Consider the following 22,005-nt stretch of genomic DNA (forward strand, 5'->3'; position numbering starts at 1 on the left):
ACTTTGCACTGTTGACCCCAGGTACCTGGACTCCTCCACCTTCTCCACCTCTTTTCCCTGCAACCGCAACACTCCACTGCCCTCCCTCTCATTCACACACATGTACTCTGTGTACTCCTACTGACTTTCATTCCCCTTCTCTCCAGCATCTACCTCCACCTCTCCAGGCTTTTCTCAACCTGCTCCCTACTCTCACCACAAATAATAATATCATCCACAAAAATTATAGTCCAGGAAGGCTCCTGTCTGACCTTCGTCAGTCAAACTGTCCACCACCACTGCAAACAGGAAAGGGCTCAGAGCCGATCCTTGATGCACTAAAACCTCCACCTTGAACCAGTCTGTCGTTCCTACTGCACACTTAGCTGCTGTCACACTGTCCTTATACATGTCCTGCACCACCCTCACATACTTCTCTGGCACACCTGACTTCCTCATATAATACCACAACTCCTCTCTCGGCACCCTTTCATACGCTTTCTCTAAATCCACAAACGCACAATGCAACTCTTTCTGACCTTTTCTATACTTCTTCATCAACGTTCTCAAAGCAAATAATGCGTCCGTGGTGCTCTTCCTCGGCATAAAACCATACTGTTGCTCACAGATGGTCACCTCTTCTCTCGGCCTGGCTTTCACTACTCTTTCCCATAACTTCATGGTATATGGTTTAAGTGTGATTGATGTTAATCTTCATGTATGTATATTTCTGATGTGAATATATGCATTTTACTAAAACTCCTTCCTATTTGTTTAATTTGTCTTAATTTGTTTAATATGTTTTATGTTCTGTTTAAATTGATTAGTTCTATTTTGGTGGAAGTGTTTTTCCTTGTGGTTAAGCTGTGCTACATCATGAGGTCATCAGGGAAACCTGTACTGGCTCAGTTTACAGAGGTAAACTGTTAGGGTGCTCTTCCGAGCTAACTTGCAAAAAAAAAGTTTTGAACATTTAAGTTTAATTCATAACGTGTTCAAATATTATTGTTAAAAGTGTCATTAATGTAATTTGTGATTTGTAAAGTGATATGTGGATGGATGGATAGATGGATGGACAGATGGATGGATGGATGGATGGATGGATGGATGGATGGATGAAGAGGATTAAGTGTTTTATTTGCTGAGTACAGGGAGCAGAATAAGCATGTGCTTTGGTTAGGCGTAGTGATGCTAGCGAGTTAATGGCTCCAATTTGAGTTGTGCAGGTGGTAAAGCTGGTGAAGCAGCCAGGTTTATTTTACATTTTTCTATATTCTATAAAGAATTGTTTGAGTGTTGGCGACAATAAACTCTCCAGTACTGCTGCAATCCTGTTGTAACAACTCGTCATTCCACAATACAACGCAGAGAACACGAGAACCGGTCAGAACTGGATGCAACCTGTTTATCGTTTAACCTTTTGATCTATTAAACCTCAGTCCATCCCAATCAGTGTAATATGAGATTACTAAGATTGATTTAAAACTTAGTTATGCTTAGTTATTTCATAGTCTAAAGTATTCAGCATTATTCAAGTATTTACTCATTAGTATATAATTAGATACAGTAGTGTGTCCTGATTTCTTATTTTTTTGCATGTTTGTCACTTTAATGTTTCAGATCGTCAAACAAATTTAGATATAGGTACAAGATAACACAAGTGAACACAACATGCAGTTTTTAAATGATAGTTTTTAAAAACAAAATCCAAAACTACATGGCCCTGTGTGAAAATGTGGTTGCCCCCAAACCTAATAACTGGTTGGGCCACCCTTAGCAGCAACAACTGCAATCATGTGGTTGCGATATTTTGCAGTGAGTCTGCTACAGTGCTGTGGAGGAATTTTGCTCACTCATCTATGCAGAATTGTTGTAATTTGGCCACATTGCAGGGTCCACTCCAAAGTTTTGTTTTTCTTCAGCCATTCAGAGGTGGACTTGCTGGTGTATTTTGGATCATTGTCCTGCTGCAGAACACAAGTTCGCTTCAGCTTAAGGTCACGAACAGATGGCCGGACATTCTTCTTCAGGATTTTTTGGTGAACAGCAGAATTCATGGTTCCATTTATCACAGCAAGTCTTCAAGGTCCTGAAGCAGCAAAACAGCCCCAGACCATCACACTACCACCACTATATTTTACTGTTGGTATGATGTTCTTTTTCTGAAATGCGGTGTTACTTTTATGCTAGACGTGATGGGACACACACCTTCCAAAAAGTTTAACTTTTGTCTCGTCAGTTCTCGTCTTTTTCCCAAAAGTCTTAGGGGTCATCAAGATGTTTTTTTGGCAAAAATGAGACGAGCCTTTATGTTCTTTTTTGCTCAGCAGCATTTTTCGTCTTGGAACTCTGCCATGCAGACCATTTTCCCAGTCTCTTTCTTATGGTGGAGTCCTGAACCCTGACCTTATCTGAGGCAAGTAAGGCCTGCAGTTCTTTGGATGTTGTTGTGGGGTCCTTTGTGACCTCTTGGATGAGTTGTCACTGTGCTCTTGAGGTAATTTTGGTCGGCCGGCCACTCCTGGGAAGGTTCTCCACTGTTCCATGTTTTTGCCATTTGTGAATAATGGCTCCCACTGTGGTTCACTGGAATGCCAAAACTTGGCTTTATGACCTTTTCCAAACTGATAGATCTCAATTACTATCTTTCTCATTTGTTTCTGAATTTCTTTGGATCTCAACATGATGTCTAGCTTTTGAGGATCTTTTGGTCTACTTTACTTTGCCAGGCATGTCAGCTAATCTGTGTCAAATGTGTGGGGTAGTAATCATGAAAAAGCAGAGGTGGTGCTTGCATGAGAGAGTGAGAGAGAGAGAGAGAGAGAGAGAGAGAGAGAGAGAGAGAGAGAGAAAGAAAGAAAGAAAGAAAGAAAGAAAGAAAGAAAGAAAGAAAGAAAGAAAGGTCTTGCATTGAAAAGAAGTGAACTGTGTATTTATAGTATGCTAATTCTCTGAAGTTCTCCTGAATGTTATAAATGTTAACGGCAATCCTTCTAGTTTGGACATCTGGTATGTGTAAAATAAGTAATAAGTGCAGACCAGGAAAACATAGAAATGTGAATTTTCATTTAACTTTTTATTTGTTGGCGCTTCCTTACAAACATATCATGACTAATACCATGTGTGATGTTAGTTAAACTCAAGACAAATATGTATGATGATAGCTTGTGGGCCATTTTTGTCTCACCTGACACATTTTCACAATACATAAATTGTCTTTAATATTTAATGTTTGTTTTGTTCTTTGACTTGTCACAGGTCATTGCTTACTATTAACAGCAAGGTTACACAATTTCATATAGTGGTGTTAGTCAGAGGAATGACAAATACATTTTCTGTCAGGTTATTATTAAACCTATATGTCTTTTGGTGATCCCCATGAATGCCAACTAATATTGATATGCAGCAATAAAAATCTCCACTGTCTAACAAATGTCATACAGTGTCATTGTGGCTGGTCAGCTGAAATGAATCTGCACAGATCTATTTAGTTACTATTCTAAAAGTTCAGAAATCAAATATAAAATGTCTGCCTCTATATAGTCAAAATACAGAATAATCGTTGCTGCTGACTGTAATCATTACAAGAATGTTTTTTGTCCAATACAAATAGGCAGAAAATGGAAACAAGGCCAGGTATTAAGGATGTGCATGTTAAAAAAGAGAACCATATATTTCCTACATGGCCAGCATAATTTTTAGAATGGGAGGGTCTCTAATTTTACATCAGTAAGTTTGACATCTTTTAAGATAGTGAGATGGTTAATCTGGTCAAGCTCACGAAAACGATGTTTGTACTCGAACATGTGTGCACCGTTCACAGCCACTTTATATTCAGTCGGGGTACACAAGATCTTTACCTACAAAAAAGTAACAAGAAAGACAATTCATCCCAGTTTACAGAAAAGGTTATATAAAATGTCAGCAAACAACAGAACTATGTCAACAACAACAAAAGGTGCCAAAAGGTCACCTGTTTTACTTGACCTAAACCAAAGTAAATCAGCATATTCAAATATTATACTCACCTCAAAAGGCTTTCCTGGAACGAAAGGGAATGAAGGTGCTGTTCTTTCCTCTGTACCCCACACATCGTTTATCATGGTGTTTCTAACTAGCACCTTAATGCCATTTTCATTAAAGCGGGGGTTAAAGTGAAAGGCAATGTCTTTATTTCTGGCCAGATTTATTGAAAACCTGATTGTAGAGAAAAATAGAATAGAATGTTAAACAATAAAATGATCCCAAACTAAAAGTACACAGTCTTCTATGTCTACTTTTTCCGGGCAACAGTATTCCATTTTACTAGAAGAGAGAATTGTTCACTGGATTCAGTTTTATTTTACCTTTCAGCATTTGGGTTGACCTCCCCCTGGATGATAATAAGCAGCTTGTCAAATACTCCACGAGGCAGAGGCATGTCAAATGGGACAGCCTAGTAAAAACAGACATTCAGAAACGGTGAGTTTTACTTTTTATGCTGCTACATAATTCTTCTGGTGACATTTTAGATAAAACTAAATATAATTGTAAATAATAGGATTGATATAAAGAATAATCAATGTTTACTATAGCTCTCACCAAATTCACATTTTGAGGAGCAGTTGCTGGAAACTGTCCTGGCCACGCTGGTGCATTGGGTTGACTGGGTTGGCCAGGCCATGATGGCTGACCAGGCCAGGATGGCATGTTTGGCTGTTGCCCAGGCCAGGGCTGGAATGGTTGGCCAGGCCAAGAGGGATTTTGAGGCTGGCCAGGCCATGCTGGTCCTCCAGCCTGCTGATTGCTCAAATTGGTTTGTGCAGCACCACCATCAAGAGCATCTGAGAGCTGAGAAATTACAATAAACAATAGTAGATTGTCTAATTAACAAAATGTCTGTTGGACCTTCGATCAAATTAAAACCTGGTTAATAAAATCTATAATAACATTTTTACAATTAAGGTTTGAGGAATACTAGTGATAGCTAGAATAATTAAGCTCAGCATACAAACTATTCTATATTTTAGCATTTTTGAAAGTAGGAATAAGATACAAGCAGGTGAACTTTGAGATGAGCTGTTAAAGTCAGTTATGCATTTAGTGTACACATTTTCAGGTGTGGTCTTTGTTCCAGTCTTTTGTTATTATGTGGCCTATGTATGAACAAGGTGCACTTACATCCATGGTATCTGAAAAGAAAAGAGTAAAAAAGAAGATCAGTTTTGAAATACCCGTAGACATTAATGTTAGCTTTAGCATTTAGATTGATATTTGAAAATTGGGTTGATATTTATATCAATGAACAATTCTTTGCATTTATTTTATCTCAGAATTTACTTTATCTCAACCTAGACATACAGTATAGTAATAACATTTCATAAAGAAAACATTAAATCAAATAGGAAAACTAGATTTTCTGGATCCTTAAGCTGTATAATACAAAAAGATTAGAAGTCACAATGCAGAAGCCACTGTGATGACTCAGATATACAGATATACAATAGGTTTACTGGTCAGCACTATCTTGGGTTTTGTGTCTTGTCTTGTGTTGTGTTGTCTGTCTGTACTGTTTTTCGTCTGCACTGTTTGCACTAGGTTACACTTAATGCACTTTACGTAGCTTGCGTTGTGTTGTAGCTCTATGTTCTTGTTTAGTGTGGCACCAGGGTTCTGGAGGAACGTTTTCTCGTTTATAATGTGTACTGTGTACCACTGTGTATATAAGAAATGACAATAAAAGCCTCTTAACTCTACTTGACTTGAGATAAACATACCCTGACCACACCCAGTTTTTTTTTAGGCAAAGTACAAAGAAGTAAAAAAAATTATCTGATCTTATAAAAATACATATTAAACAATGTATAGTAAAACTATTATTGGAATGTTAAATAAGAAATAATCTTTTTCAAGTAAATATCATAGCCTTATTGATCAGGTTGGAGTAAAAGGGAGTGTCATGACTGTGAAATCAGAAATGTAACCTGTATCCTGATAATTTCAATGATTTATTTCAATTTATACAATCTAAGTTTTATAACAATGCTCTTCACCTTGACTGCAAACACATACCCCCCGAGGTAGCATTTTTATTTTTTACATAGTGAAATTATCTATTCACTGAAATATGGACAATCCAAACTACATCTGTATTATTTCTTGAGCATCACTGCAAGTCAAAACATGTCAAAAGTTATACTCTTCACAGACAAGTTGGCATTAATTAGAAAACATCAAAAGTCATCAGAAAATGTGAGACAAAATACTTTACATGCATATAATCTTTAACCTAGATTTCTGAGTGCCTATTTATTTTCCTGGCCATCTGCTACTAAACATAGGGCAAAGAAAATGAGTAGCACCGGAAGCTTAAACTGCCAAGGTGGCGTGTTTCTAAAATATCCACCAATATTTTAAAAGTTGAATCTAATTTCATTCCAATAATGAATGTATTGTGAGACAAAAAGACAAAGTAGAATCTTACAGTACACAAAATAGACAAAGTTACCTGTCTAATAGTGTGCTCTGGTTGCAGTTCTCAGTTGACAAGGCAGGAAGAATTTTGGGTGGGGTTTTTTTATGGACTTACATAGGTTTCTAGAGTCCCTCCCCATTCGCTCACTGTTTTCAGAGAGCACTACCCCACCCAATTCTAACACAACAAAAAAGTCATTCAGTTGCTAAAGCACACATATCTGTGAGTTTCGCAACATTTCTAAGGATTATGCTGATTTTGATAAATCAACATTGCAGAATTTTTTTTGTCTTTATAGTTTTCAAGCTAAAGGAATTATTTCCCAGATACATAGATCAATACAATTAAAATGACTAACACAAAGAAGGTGTTCTTCATAGATGTATATAATCACATTTGAGTATTTTACTTACCAGGACATTGAACCAGCTTAATTTATATGGCCCCCAAGGATGACAAGTTTTACTGCAGGACCTTTTAAACTTCAGTCCTTCCCAGTCAGTGTAATATAAGATGACTAAGATTGATTTTAAACTTAGTTATGCTTAGGTTTTTCATAGTCTAAAGTATTCAGCATTATTTAAGAATTTACTCATTAGTATATAATTTGATATGTACTTTAACAGCAGCATACCAAAATAAGTAGGAATTTTTTTTTTTTTTTTTTTTTTGCTAGTTTCCACAATTAAAATCCTCCAAAAAGTAATCTGCTAATAAAAAATAATTATAGTTATGAAGATGAATGGAGGATAGATTGATGTCCCATCTAGGGTGTTTTTCCACCTCACATCCAATTTTATTTGAAGATCCAAGATGGATGAATGAATTATGCTCGACAGTGACTGTAAAGGTAAATCAATAGTCAATTATCAACCTTTTCTTGGCCTTGTTGCCAAATCTTTTGAAAGATTGAAAACCTCACCTTTTAATAGCCCACATAAAATCATTAAAATCAATATATTATCTAATGTTACAGAGATTACAAGTGTCTATTAGCCTTTAGAAAGTAAAATCACATAGGTAGACCTAGGCAGCAGAACAATTAATGATAATGATTATTCAAGAATAAGCCAAAACTGCCTAAAAATCTTTACTTGCTGTTTTTAATATTGTTAAAATTAGACGAAAAATAAATTAAAAACAATGTATTTTACATCCTTGTCTTGGTCAATATGATTAATTCATAATTCAAAACTTAAATAAGCACAATGTATTGTGTACAGTACACTGTACAATAGACTGTATTGTATGCAGTGTATTTTACAGGAATTACTGTAAAGTCTGTTAACCTTTGCTGACACATTTGAGGTCTACCTGTGCATATTTTGCCCCAGCCCACGGGAGTGTTCGCATTCACATTCTTGCTTTTGTGTTGAGACTGAATATTTGTCTAATTATGTATTTTCTCCAGTGACCTTCTTTACATCAACATAGTACATTTGTTGTTTATAATAATCACCTTACCAGTAATAAAAACGAGATGACAGTAGAATGCCTAATTTAGCCTAAAGGAGTTTTTTTGTGGTTGGATACATGTTGTTACATGTTACATCGATATTTTTTAAATGGTTGTTTTCACCTTCTGTATGCTTTCTGATACATGCATAATAAACTTTAGCTATTATCTTATTTACATATCAAGATGTTTAAAGGCTAAAAATGCATTTTAAATTATACACACAAATCCATCCAGCTTATAAAACATACTTTTATGACAGATTTTTCAGTCTTTTAAGACAAAAGGATTTATATAAGGTTAATGTTTTTTAAACAGTTTTAAATTCAAAACTCAAACCTACATTTTAGACAAAGTTTTAGTACATATAATAAAAAAAAGAAAATTTGACCAATTAAACTAGTAAGTATAACGTATCTCAATGCAAATGTCAATATTCATAAAGAATAAACCTCATCTTATAATTATTTACCAAAATTAACTGTTGCTACTAACCATTAACACCTTAAAAAGTTCCATCCAGAAGTTGCACTTATGTGAAAAAAAATGCATTTCAATCCACATTCACAAACATTAATATTGACAAAACTATGCTTCTGTGAGCCCACACACAAACCAAACACCTGACTGTGAAACACAAAGAAGGTTAACCAAATGAATCCTATATTTTTTGTGGTTTTGTGAGTACTTGCAATATAATATTACATTTTAACTCAGTTTGGTCCAAGAATGTTCCCCGGTCAGGGAACCAACCCCAGCCATTAAGGTTGCATAAGCCTTAGTGCCGGTCCCAAGCCCGGATAAATGGGGAGGGTTGCGTTAGGAAGGGCATCCAGCGTAAAAACGTGTGCCAAATCAAAACATGCGGATGGTCTGCTGTGGCGACCCCTAACGGTAGAAGCCGAAAGTTTTGGTCCAAGAATGTAAAATATGCACTTCAGGTTTTACCCAAATATTTACAAGCAATAAACCAATTTTAAAACTTTATCCTTGATTTTAATCATTATCTACATTACATATATGAGGGCTACACTGATATGTTTTACATCAGCAGGCAGAAGTATATAAGTAGTTACCTTGTCAACAAAACCCTTTTACTCACACTGGCAGTTTGTTCCATCATAGCAACATATTGTGTCAACATAAACCTATATGTCATAATACCACACCCTTGCTTAAAGCACAGAATGTTGCTACTGTATTAGCTACAGTTCTAATAAATATTATCATTAATATCACTGTAAAAATGTATTACCTATAAGCTACAAGATAAGACATTTTATAGGTAGAACATAAATATGCTCACAGCAAATCAGTTTACTAAAGTATGAGAATGCACCCATATACAGATACCCACCTACTGCATATACATATATATAATATATGTGTGTGTGTGTGTGTGTGTGTGTGTGTGTGTGTGTGTGTGTGTGTGTGTGTGTGAGTAGTTATGTACACATTTAAATAACACATTCCTAGAAAAGAATAAAAGAATAGCCTAGAAACACTTTGTTGACACATTGATGAGTCACTGCCATTCTCCATTCTTTTACAAGCCCTTACATTGATGAAGTGTACATTGACATGCAATTCATGACAAAAAAATCATGTTGAATAAACTCAAAAACATTCATGTTTCTAAGTGTATCTAATGGGTAGAGTTGTTATGGCTTTACAACCCAGTTCCAAAAAAGTTTGGACGTTGTGTAAAATGCAAATAAACCCAGAATGCAAACAAATTTTTTGCAAAATTCCATAAACCCATATTTTATTTTACAATGGAACATAGAAACAATAATAAATGTTAAAACTGAGGAAATGTACCATTTTAAAGAAAGAAATAAGGTAATTTTGAATTTGACAGCTGCAACATGTCTCAAAAAGGTTGGGACAGGGCTATGTTTACAACTGTGCAGCAATATAGGAGTCCAGTTTGTTGTCCCATTTATGTCTGATAAAGGATTCTAGATGCTCAAAAGTCCTAAGTCTTTTTTGTCGTATTTTCTCTTTTAAGATGTGCAAGATGTTTGCGAATGGTGAAAGATTTGGAATGCAGGCAGGCTATTTAGCACATAGACTCTTCTGCTATGAAGCCATGCTGGTGAAATAGATGCAGTATGCGGTTAAGAATTTGCTGAAATATACAAAAAATATATTGTCTGGATTGAAGCATATGCTACTCTAAAACTTGTATATTCCTTTTAACGTTGATGGCGTCTTTCAAGATGTGCAAGCTGCCCATTCCATAGGGACTAATGCACCTTCATACAATCGGAGATGCAGGATTTTGAACTGAGAATTAAAAACAAGCCGGATGATCCCCATTCTCTTTAGTCTGGAAATCCATGATTACCAAAAATAATTTACAATTTCTATTCTTTTGACCAGTTTTCCATTTTGCCTCTGTCCATTTTAAATAAGATATTACCCCGAAGTGGATAACAGTGTTTTTGGATCATGGCTAGACGGCTTCTTCTTTGCATGATAGAGCTTTAACCAGCATATGTGGATGAGTCAGTGAATTGTGTTCACATACAATGATTTCTGGAGGTTGTTCTGAGCCTATGCAGTGAATTTCATTGCCTGTTTTTAATGTAGTGCCACTTTAAGGTGCAAAAATTACAGGCATATTGATTGATACCCTTGTCCCTTATGCATGGGCATTACTCCAGATTCTTGGAATCATTTGAATATATTAGTTAGTATAGATCAAGTCAAGTCAAGTCAAGTCAAGAGACTTTTATTGTCATTTTTACTATACACAGTGGTACACAGTACACAGTACTGGAGATATTTAAAAATAATTATTGATAATTTCCTAGTTTACCGTAGTCTCAGTGTCTCAGCTTTAAAATACACATTTTTACTACGTATACCTAATCATAAATTTAATGTAACTCATAGATTATAGACAGTTGATCATGATTAGCTGAAGCTCACTGCATAAACAACTATTGAACTACTGAACCACCAGATGGCATTACTGCTCTATCTATTTAAGCCTTAAATTTTAAGGTGTTGCGTGGGCTTATATATAAACTGTGCTTCTAAATGGTTTTGTTCTGTTTTGGTGTTACATGCTCCTAGACAAATTGTGAAAGCGTTATTCATTGAGCTTCTAAAAAAAGATTCTTTATAACCTTTCATAAAAAAATTTAATAAATATTAATTAAATAAAAATCAACATCAATAATGGCTCAACGTCAGTGTCTGTTTGTGGAATAAAATAATTGGAACAGATTGTATGCTGTGACTCACAATAGCCCAAACCAGCAACAAAAGATTGATTTTCTCATATTATTGGCCCTGGTAGGCTTTGAATTAATTCACACAATAAGTTGCACACAGAAGCCACTAAGGTCAGAGAGACCAATCACTGAGCTTTAATCTGACTATTTGATCATTAGGGTCAACCCAAATGCGACCTATAGAGTGTAATAGGCCATCTTATACAAACCTAATAACTAGAAGAAATGACTCAGAGGTCAAATTGAAGGAGAGAATTGTGGCTGTGATTAGCCTTATGGACACCAGGGGTCAATCTAGGACTTTCATTCGTGTCCACACAGCAGAGTGACTAGCGTAAGACATGCTGATAACAGGCAAACCATAAACAAGACCAACTCTACCAACACGGATTTGTTAAAAAATAATAATAATAATAACTCCTGATTCCTTCAAGTTGTCATGGCTGAAATAAAATCATGGTAATTAGTGTCTTACTGTCTTTGGGCAGATTTACCTTATCTCAGAGGACCAACTAAAACGATTTCTGCTACCACTGTACTCTGTGTGCATCTGCATTACTTTGAATCTTTTTGCATACATATGGATAGCTTTTTTCCAAAACAATGGTCACAGTATTTGTCCTTCTTAATATTCCATCTTTCTCTCTGCTGGAGCCTGGAATTCTTTGTTTTACTTGGAAGTTATTCAAGAGAGTCATGTATCTTTGCTGTTATCCCATTTTGCCTTTGCAATCCGCCTAAGCAAAAAAGGATCTCAACCTTGCACTTAAACTTTCTTTTGTGAATCCTAAGATGCAGCCAGTGACATGAATAGCTCGTATAATGCAATCAGAACCAAATAATTAAACCAAAAATATCGGACACTAGTGTGAATAATAGTAAACATCTATATTTGTCTCTATATATAGATGTGTAGCATGGTTGGGAACTGATGTTTCGACTAAAACACGTCCTCCTTTACAACAAGAAAAGAGGATTTTACTGTGTTTTTTTATTGTTGTCTTTCAGACATTCCACTTACATTAATATACAAAAATGGACAGAATTCAGGTGGTATTTAGGATCAACTGCAGGTCTTGACACTTTCTTAGATGGCATGATATTCACAAGGCTCATTTCTTGCTCTGGTTTAGGGGTTAACTAAACACGGATTTTAAACTGATGCTTGGCTAGGTCCATTTCCTGTTGGCAAAACAATGTATAATGATAAAAGCAGACCCTCTGTTTCTGCAGCGAGAAACCCACACGATAAAGTCCAATGATCATTGGAACTGAGAAACCAACCCGTATGCTAACAAATACCAAGGTCAGACGGTACACTCATCATCTCCAAAAATTAGGCTTACTGTGGGCTGGAACTCACTTTAAACTGTATTATTAATTTACTGAGTAGTCACCTAAACCACTCTGCCACACATATTCAACCCAATGCATGGTCAGCAATCATATTTTAAACAATGCTGAATAGTGAGGATCAGGAGAAATAGATTAGGCTAAACTGTGATGCTTGATACTTATTTTCAGGAAACTGAAGAAGAGTAAAACTATAGTTTTACACGTGTGACAACAAGGAATGTAAAGAAGCATTGGGAAGCAATGAAAAATAAAATGGACTAGACTTTCTTTGTATGCAGTTGAGTCAGTTGGGTGGGTTGAGAGAGAGACAGTGTGAGAGAGAGAATATTTTGGAATGATAAAGTGTGGCATTAGTATGTGTGGGAGCCACCAATGTTTTGACAGCAGTGGTGTTTCTGTGACTAACTGCTTATCTGTCTGCAGAAGCTCCAGGCCTCTCAACTGCAATGTAAGCAGAAACATGTGTTAATATGCATTTTTTCCAAGTGTCTGAAAGCATGCATTTTTCAATAATCCAACAAGTATATGAACAATTAACTGATTGAAACAATTTAGTATTCTCGGTATAATTCGAATGAGAAACATTTTCTGAGAAGGTAATCAACATTGGTGTTTTCTCTGAAAAGTGACACAACATGCAGTTTCTTTAATTTTGGGGTTGTGCTGTCTAGGCATACATTCTATCTTTAATGTTTAAAATGTATAATGTTATTACGGCGAAATAAAATAATACTGGCTTGAAAATGACAAAGATTTCCTAGTAAAATACTATATGTAAAAAAACAGCTATGCATAGCTATCAAGATGTCACATCATCGTGGCATAAAACAGTAAGTCCGGTATGCACAGTCCGTGGCCACGAAATTAATATAGAAGTGAATAACAAAAAAAAACATGGTCTACCCCGTTCCGTTCTACACACTATAATTATCACTATTTTAATACAACGAAAGGACTAGAATTAAGATGTCATTTTCCGGCTTTCTTTGCAGCCTGGGCCTCAGCAACGATTCTCAGCCAACCGAAACATTAGCTGAGTTGAGCAAATCAGACTGAAGGTTCAGCAATGAAAAGCTGCTGCTCTCTCTCTCTTTCTTTTTTTTTCTCTCTCTCTCTCTCTCTCTCTGTTTCTCAAAAGTACACACATACACAAAGCAGGTTCTCTACCTTGCACGCATGCTGATCTTCAAAATAGATAAAGCAGACAGACTGACTAATGACACTGACACTGAATGGAGTGTCAATCACAAGCCTAAGGTTTTGAGACAGGTCATTATTTGGTTTTCACATCAAAACGATGTCTCCACCCAACCATCTCCAGCGCATTTTAGCACAGAAAACACACAATCTTTGCTTTACATTTTAATCAGTTATGTGTAATAGTATTGATTTCCTTTAAAAAACAACAACAACAAACAAACAAAATGAACAAATGGAAATTAAAAAAAGAGCGCTTTTTAAAGAATTTAATTGTTTTATGTTTATATTTTTTGCGGTGGATAGAAACATCCTTGAATGTAAGCTATAACACTAAAGACAAGAAATAACTATTAAATATTTTAATTATCAAGTATTCCCTTGTATAATTTGTAAACACAATGTACAGTATTTAACATAAATATTGATTCTTTAAACATTAGTAACTGCTGAACACCAGTTAACTGATTTAGTGTACAAGATTCATAACAGTGGAACAGTGAGTGTGGGCCTGACTTAAAATGCCCCCCAATATGTTGATAAAGACAAAGGCAGGGGACCCTGTGATCTGTAACCATTGTTTTGCTCTGAGGTGTGTGTGTGTGTGTGTGTGTGTGTGTGTGTGTGTGTGTGTGTTTGCTTCAGTGTCAACCCTTTTTTCCCTCAGGCAAAGACCACATGGAAAATATTTAACCTAGAACTGATGATTCATCTATAGTTATTAATACCACCTCCACCTGATCTCCAATCTCTAAGGACCAATGCCCAGGGGCATGTGTGCATGCATGCATGTATATTTAATATTTTTATATATGTAGTAACTGTGTGACCCATGGCATTTCAATGGTTATACTGTCGATTCACTGATGTGCATTTGTGTGTGTGTGTGTGTGTGTGTGTGTGTGTGTGTGTGTGTGTGTGTGTGTGTGTGTGTGTGTGTGTTTTGCGCATTCTCAAATATAAAAATGTTGCTTGAATTGGAGATTCATATGTTCTTATGTTCTGAACACATAATGTCATGAATGCACTGCACAGTCTTCCATCACACCACTTATTCACAGAGCACTGACAGATCACCCCAACCTAGTCCGCCCCTTCATTTTGACCATTAGAGATTTCTCAATAGATATACAGGACACAAAATACACAACTTATCAACCTTTATCCAATAATATCAGAAAGGGTCTGCTGCATTGCCATAGCAACCCACTCCATGAATGTTTGCAGCAAAGTGAATGCAGTGAGAAAGGCTTCTCGCAGGTTACAGAACTGCTAAAGACATGCATGTGTAGCTTACATCTGTACATGTCTGTAGCCATGTGCACATCTCACATTATTATGGTGAATTTTTCTTCCAAATGGCATTTTAAATGTTATTAACAACTAAAGATTTGGTTTTATTAAAAGAACAATAAAAATTTTTTTGTATTATTATATAACAACCAAACAAATTAATGTGTAATTGATGTGAAGTTTCATTGCATGCATTTTAGTAACTTTGACAATTTATATAAATTACAATCTTATATTGTCACAATCATAAAAAAATGGGAATATGAATCAAATAATATTTCATAAGAACTACTCTAATATTTGAACACTGAATTGCGTAAGGTCAATCTAGTCTCGAATGTAAAAACATTATACGCCCCCCTCTTGAGATTATTCAATAGTTTCCCACCAGAAGAAATACTATAGATGCCTTACAGGCATTGTTCTGGATGAAAAAAACCTCCATTACACATGATTTTTTTTCCCTTTTATAGCTTTATTTTTCAATCTTTCATGCCTGTTTTTTTGGCTCTCTCACTTACTCTCTCCTGATTGCATGCCAACTTTTGTCTGTCACTGTGGAATTCCTTCATGCCTAATGCTGGGGACATGGTGATGTTTGACATATCAGGCACATGACTCATGCATACAAATGTCCTCCTTATAGCGGCCTGGCACCCCTTTCACACTGCTGACTGTGCATTACATGATTGTCAATACAGCTAACAGCAGCCATCATGTTAATGTTTTGGTTTCAGATATGCTCATTAGAACAATTATTTAAATTGTGCAAATATTACATAAAATAGAAATATCACAAAATATCATGGTGATATTATTACTTAGTTAGAAATCAAATGTTTGCACACTTCATTTATTTTAAAGCAAGCATTTTGGTTTAAAACTTTTCTATTCTCTTGGCTGCTCCAATTAGGGGTCCCCATAGCAAGTCATCTTTCTCTATATCACTCATTTTGGATTAAAACAATGGTTGTTTAATATTAAAGCAATTTCATTTAGCCACATGTCTTTACTTCCAAGTCCACCGCTAACTCTTGGACATGATGACAAGTCTGACTTCATATGGCACAGTAAATTTATATAGAACCAGCTTCTGAAATCAGCACCATAACACACTGTGAATCTCTCCGCGGTTTAGCAAGAGAACTATACCATCTGAGGAGCTGAAGTGGCTGACTGGCCAATAAATGTCCTTGAACATGAAAAAACACTTAACATAGCAAAATGCAGACAGACAGGGATGTCATTCTGACTTTCTATTTCATGTTGTGTTCTTTTCCTGGCTGGAAGCACAGTGGTGAGATGCTTTTGGCCATGTCAGCTAAAATCTGCATCATTTTACAGATAGAAATGAATTTATTATATTAGAACTGAAGGAAAATCATTTTAATAGCATATTACACAGTGGTTGCTTCAACACACAAAAAAAGAACTTTCCATATGAGCAAATCAACTGACATCAGTAGAACAGTCCTCACTTTGCCACTGAGGAAAGAATATGGAAAACATATTCTGGGATTTTAAAGTTTTTTTTATTGCTGGCCTGTTTCTTTACAATAAACCTCCTCTTCTAATTTAATTAGACCAGAACTTACCTAGTCAATGATATTTGTGTTGCTCTTAAGAATCTTCAAATACAATCAAATCAACACTTGGTAATGTTGAAATATGCTAAAGGAGGAACAGGAGAGAGCCCATAAAACATGTGCTTCTAATTGAAGATATAAATCTTTTCCAACTGCAAGTCAAGAAAAAGCAACATCACTGGCTAAGACCAGTCACGTTTGTTCCATTGTGTTCTCACTTGTTGTGAAGGAGACTGAAGTAATCTTGAGCGTAGTGTCATGCACAGTTAGCACATCTAAGCTTTAACTTTAGTCCACATCAAATCACTAACAATACAACCACAACAGCAATAACATGGCCCACAATGAAAAGTGCTGTTTTGACATTGTTAAGTTTGTATCTGAGAGGACATGGCTAGTGCAGAGTTTAATTACGGCCTAATCAACAGACTGATCTAATAGATAGCCTTTCTAAGCCATTTAGGTAATTATCAAGTATGTGTGAATTACCGCAAATTAGTCTAAATTGACCACACACCTCAAAATGGGTTTAGCTCCTAATTCATTTAGCTATGACTCACCAAATGGGGAAAAGTTTTTCTGATTACTTCTACTAAATTTAGTTTTATTTGGACAGATGTTAAGTCTAACATGGCATTCTTTTGTTTTAGAGATGTCTACACATAGATTTGAATAATTCTTTTGACAATGATTGCAGCCTTTCTTTGTCTCTTTCAAGGACCCATTTAAGTCGCCTTTAAAAACAACAGCTTTTATAGCCAATGTGAACAATACAATAAAAGTCTCAGACAGGCTTAAAATAACCTCCTGGAACAATCTCCTTGTGCCAGTCATTTGAAGTGCTGTGGAATACACAACCAGATCCCTCAATTACCCCCCACCTCCCCAAAAACCTTTTCCTATCTTGTTTTTTTTTTTTCAAAATCAATGTTAAGTAAAGACCACAGGTCATTGCCAAATACCAAACTATAACAAGTTAACTACAAAATGACACCAACGCACCTAAATAGATAAATAGCAGGTTCGTTCCAGTGTCTTTAGCTTAATTTAGTAGTGACCATCTGGTTGCCATATCTTTAAATTCTCAGTGAAAAAGATCCGCTGGTTAAAAGTCAAGTGATTGACAATCATATTGAATTTGCCACCCTTTTACACAAACAAAAGCTTTCAGCTGGACACAAAGAATCATTTGTCTAAAGTTCAATGCCATCAGCAATCTCCTGCTGCTGTCTTGTTTGTGGGTGGAATGGGGTGCTGTCTGCTTTTCTTTGGTAAAAGCACTCAGCTCTGCTTTGACAAAGTGGATGTCACTCTTTTCAAATGTGTCCATGCCGTTCTCAGAAAACAAGCAGCCGTGCTTGTTATGAAGGTCACAGCAGGAATATAATGCTGAATAAAAGGATTAAAATTTTAAGCAGAGATGACAAACTTTCAGTATAAACTGACTATTTGGAAAAGCTTATATAGGCATTTCCCTCCAGCATTCACTCTTAGAAAAAAATAAAGCATATAAAGCTACTTAACAAAGTTATAAAATGTTCAATGTGTCAAATGTATATGACAAAGTGTAAATGGTCGTTCTAAGATCCAATCCAAAGGATCATTTTTGTGCACAACCAGTTATAGCCGCTAAAAGAACTCAGCATGTTTTGGTAAAGCCATGTGCTTTGATGCATACTCTAGTTAGGGAAAATTCTTACAGCTGTGATGAATGCTAAAATAAACACCTCTACTGATAACATCATCACAGATGAACTTAGATCATACCATATTGGTCCAGGTGGAAAGCATAAGCACTGTCTGTGGAATCTTGGCACAAGTGAGCTTTCACTGCCATTTCACATCTAAAGTGCACAGAGTGAATAGAGCTTAACCAGAGAGAGTAAGATAGGGTAGATAGTTTTAAATGTTTTTTTTTATTAAAATTTTGTTTTATGCACATAGAAAACAACCGTTCTGCTAGGTTTTTATTTTGTAAATTCTAAGGAGTTAAATATTTCAAACTGAAGGTTTGGTGAACTTGTGAGGACAGTATCATTTTCATATTGTCTTGTAAAAGGACAGAAGGGCAGGCAGTGGAGGAATGAGACTGGAGTCACTGGACAATGAAGAGACCTAAAGTTCCAGCTCATTTGGCTGTATAATGCTCTTGTCTGCTTCCATACGTTTTCAAGGTTAACTAGCAGTCTGGTGCCAGACAGTCTGCTGTCCATGATTACCTGGTTCTCAAGGAAAGTCAAAGCCAGAAAGAAACACACATGAGCCCACACTTATCACACATACACACCTTTCTCTACACCTGTACTAATATATCTAGTACAAATTAAGAAAAATTAAACATATAGACTATTTCCAGAGAAACAGGGGACATATTGTCTGGACATGAGCTGTATAAGCACAGTGATTCTAAGGCTGCACATATTACTAGATTATTGTAACTTTAGGGAAAGTTGAGAATATCAATAAGTTAAGAAATTTTTTTTGTTCTTAATAATGTTTGGTTGATGTTTCTAAAACAGCCATTTGATAGCATAGAGAATCTCATGGCTGTAAACAAAAGAACCTCAAGCTTTTTTTGCCCCAGTATTCCTTGTGTGCTTTTCCTAAGAAACTCAATATCTACATCCAGTGCTCTTCTTTATACGACAGATGGCACAGTCGCCATGACAACAAACAACACCATGAAAAAAACAATTCTCAAAGCATTAAAGTTGTGCCAGATACGCTAATAGTCTGTTGATCACATTTATGTGACAGAATATGGTTTGCTTGATCAAAGTAAAAAGGTGTTTTCATTTCTACAAGAAAGGAATGGCAGGAATTTTGGTATAATGTAATTGCAAATGGAAAAGTGGAGAATGGAGGCCCACAGGGTGCAGAAAGTGATCCAAGAACAGAAGGATAGACATAGGGGCATTTTTTTTAAATGCCCAAAAACAGATGCATAAAACTATGTCAACAGTGTTCTCTCTGATTCCTATCACTGTCATAACAAACATCAAATCAGAATCAAGATTTCTGCAGTGAAGGTCTATATGCATTTTATGTGCACTGCAGAAGTACAACAAACATCGCCTCACTGAAAAGCACACAGACATACATGTTTTCTATTTTTTATGTTTTACAATTGCTCATATATCACATATCCTCTTTTTCTTAGCTTCATGTTTTGTTTGTATACATGGTTAGATATCATGTTGTGAGTAGAAAAAAAATATGCCAGAGACTTTATGTAAAATGTAGCGTGCCTACATGAATATTTTATTGTGGGAAATGCGTTTTGAGTACATCACAGGCCTGTACATGAACTTTATGATAGAGATCAGGTTTGGTTTTAGGTGTGTCCACATGCAGAGTGGGAATAAAACACGTTTATAAGGATCTTTCGAAAACCAAATGAGAAGAATGCCAAAAGCCTTTAAGCCACAAAAATATATCTTTCATCAGCAAGTTTTAGTGATCTTCTGATTTTGCCTCTAATAAATTCAGTACTAAAAAAGGAACATTAATTACATTATAGCTAGATATAATATTACAAGAGTTGACCAGCCACTTCTTGATTCCAGCCACACCCGATTCTGTTTTGACTCAACATCATGTTCCTTATAAAGAACCTGAATCAAGAGCATGTCTGAAACAGATAGCAGAACATAATCCTCATGTGAACTCACAAGCAAGCTGGGACCATGATTGAATTTCCAAAAAGTACACATAAAATGAGAAACCTGTACCTCTCATGTGATGAATATTAAATATTAATTTGCCTCCATTTTTACAGTAGTGAGACTACTACAGCAGTCTCACGCTAAGGGTTTTATTGTATGTATCTAAATCAATCATTTATATTGTTACTATGAGCAAGGTCAAAGGTGCATTCGGCTTTCAGTAAACATTATTTTACACACAGCACTCGTTCAGTGCTTGCTTTACACTTGTGAAATTAAGCAAATGAACACATGCATGCTTTTATATGTAGGTTTACCCACATAAACAGACAGCTTCTGGAAAGGGTCAGTGAGTTGTGACTGCATGACTGTGTGTGTTCCACAGGAGATATTGAGTGTGGTATATATTCTACTGTGAGATTTTGCCTGCTCCCCATCAGCTGCAGTTATTTGTCTTCCAGGCACCGTATCCCAAAGCTCAGTCTAGATTTATGCTCTGACCAGCAGCAGCTGCTGACTGGACACCAGTAAAGAATTAATGATCCTGTACACACATTTATCTTATTTAAACATAAGCCATGCCAGAGTTTAAAGTTCACTGGAAGCAATAATTTCCATTGTAACTACATTGAGATATCTCACACAGAATACATATATAGTTATGCACATTTAGTATTATATAGGTTAATTATATTAACTATACACCACCATTTAGGTGATATTCTAAGCTGAAGAGTGATTTAAAAGATTTAATCAAAGTATTGATAAATACAATACCATTATTTATGACCTTTTGTAGGAAATCTATATCAGTAGGTTGGTGAAAATGTACTTGGCTTGATTTATGAGATGGCTCTCCTGCAAATAAAGAAGGTCACTGAAGCTATCGCATTCCTCTCTCGGAACAAAATGGTAGGCTTGCCACAGCACCTAGTTCTATCTTTGCATTGCATTACTTTCAATACACCGTCCTTATGAGACCTTATGGGAAGTAAAAAATCAGGACCACCCAGTAGAAGAACTGTAAAATATATAATTGCACTGTTTTTCACATTTTCTATGACTCATTAAGGGATCTCAGAACACTGCTGACATATTGGTGATACGTGTGGTGGCTTGCATGCATCTTTAAAGCTAGAAAAGTAAAAGAGTAGAAATGTATTACCAGTATGTGGAAAAGAATCATTACGAGTGAGAAAATTAAGTCACTTCTCTTATCAGATATTCCAAACGCTCTGTTAGAAATAGGCATTATAAGACAGAGAGGACCCAGACCCTGATAAGTAAGATGACTGGAGGCCTGGAGCCAGACATATCAACAACTGCTTTATGTAACCCTGGGACACAGGTCATGTGATGTGTGAATAACAGTAACATATACATTTCTCACATTTTTTTATATGTAATATAATATGTCTGTAAAGATTCTTTGTGACTTATTCCAATGTGAATTGAATAATATATGCACACAGAAAAACCTTAAAGAATGCCTCTTTCTCATTATCATAAAAATAATTCAAAATGTTTTGTTTGGTCTCTCTTCCTCCATCAGTGTACTAAAAACATTTATTATAATAACAATATAGCAATGTCTCAGGAATGTCTATAGATGCAAAACAACTAAAATGTGACATTTCTTAAAGTCAAATGTTCCTGTTTGTATCTGGGTAGTTAACAAACCCAAGATTTATCATATAATACAACAAATATAAATCATACTATGATGTGACTATAACGCATGTGCTTGTGATAAGTGAAAGCTAGAAATAGAAGT

At 35.7% G+C, this 22,005-nt stretch overlaps 1 protein-coding gene across 1 annotated transcript; it reads right to left on the reverse strand.

Moving 5' to 3' along the window:
- Positions 1-3,036: 3,036 nt before the first annotated feature.
- On the reverse strand, positions 3,037-6,577 carry LOC124389599 (galectin-5-like). Its single transcript, XM_046854960.1, has 6 exons — positions 6,467-6,577; positions 5,140-5,150; positions 4,561-4,809; positions 4,326-4,414; positions 4,008-4,176; positions 3,037-3,839 (listed from the first exon to the last, which is right to left on the reverse strand). Exons 2-6 carry the CDS (start codon positions 5,143-5,145, stop codon positions 3,678-3,680), a joined length of 675 nt encoding a protein of 224 aa, XP_046710916.1. The 5' UTR covers positions 5,146-5,150; positions 6,467-6,577; the 3' UTR covers positions 3,037-3,677.
- Positions 6,578-22,005: the final 15,428 nt, after the last annotated feature.

This window comes from Silurus meridionalis, chromosome 8, assembly GCF_014805685.1.
Source record: "Silurus meridionalis isolate SWU-2019-XX chromosome 8, ASM1480568v1, whole genome shotgun sequence".
Taxonomy (NCBI): domain Eukaryota; kingdom Metazoa; phylum Chordata; class Actinopteri; order Siluriformes; family Siluridae; genus Silurus; species Silurus meridionalis.

What these genes read in the sequence shown, in the direction of transcription:
- LOC124389599 (XM_046854960.1), bottom strand. An exon ending in CTCCTCAAAATGTGAATTTG is followed by an intron (nt 4,415 to 4,560) that starts GTGAGAGCTATA and finishes TGTTTTTACTAG; the next exon opens with GCTGTCCCATTTGACATGCC. An exon ending in GTCAACCCAAATGCTGAAAG is followed by an intron (nt 4,177 to 4,325) that starts GTAAAATAAAAC and finishes CTCTACAATCAG; the next exon opens with GTTTTCAATAAATCTGGCCA.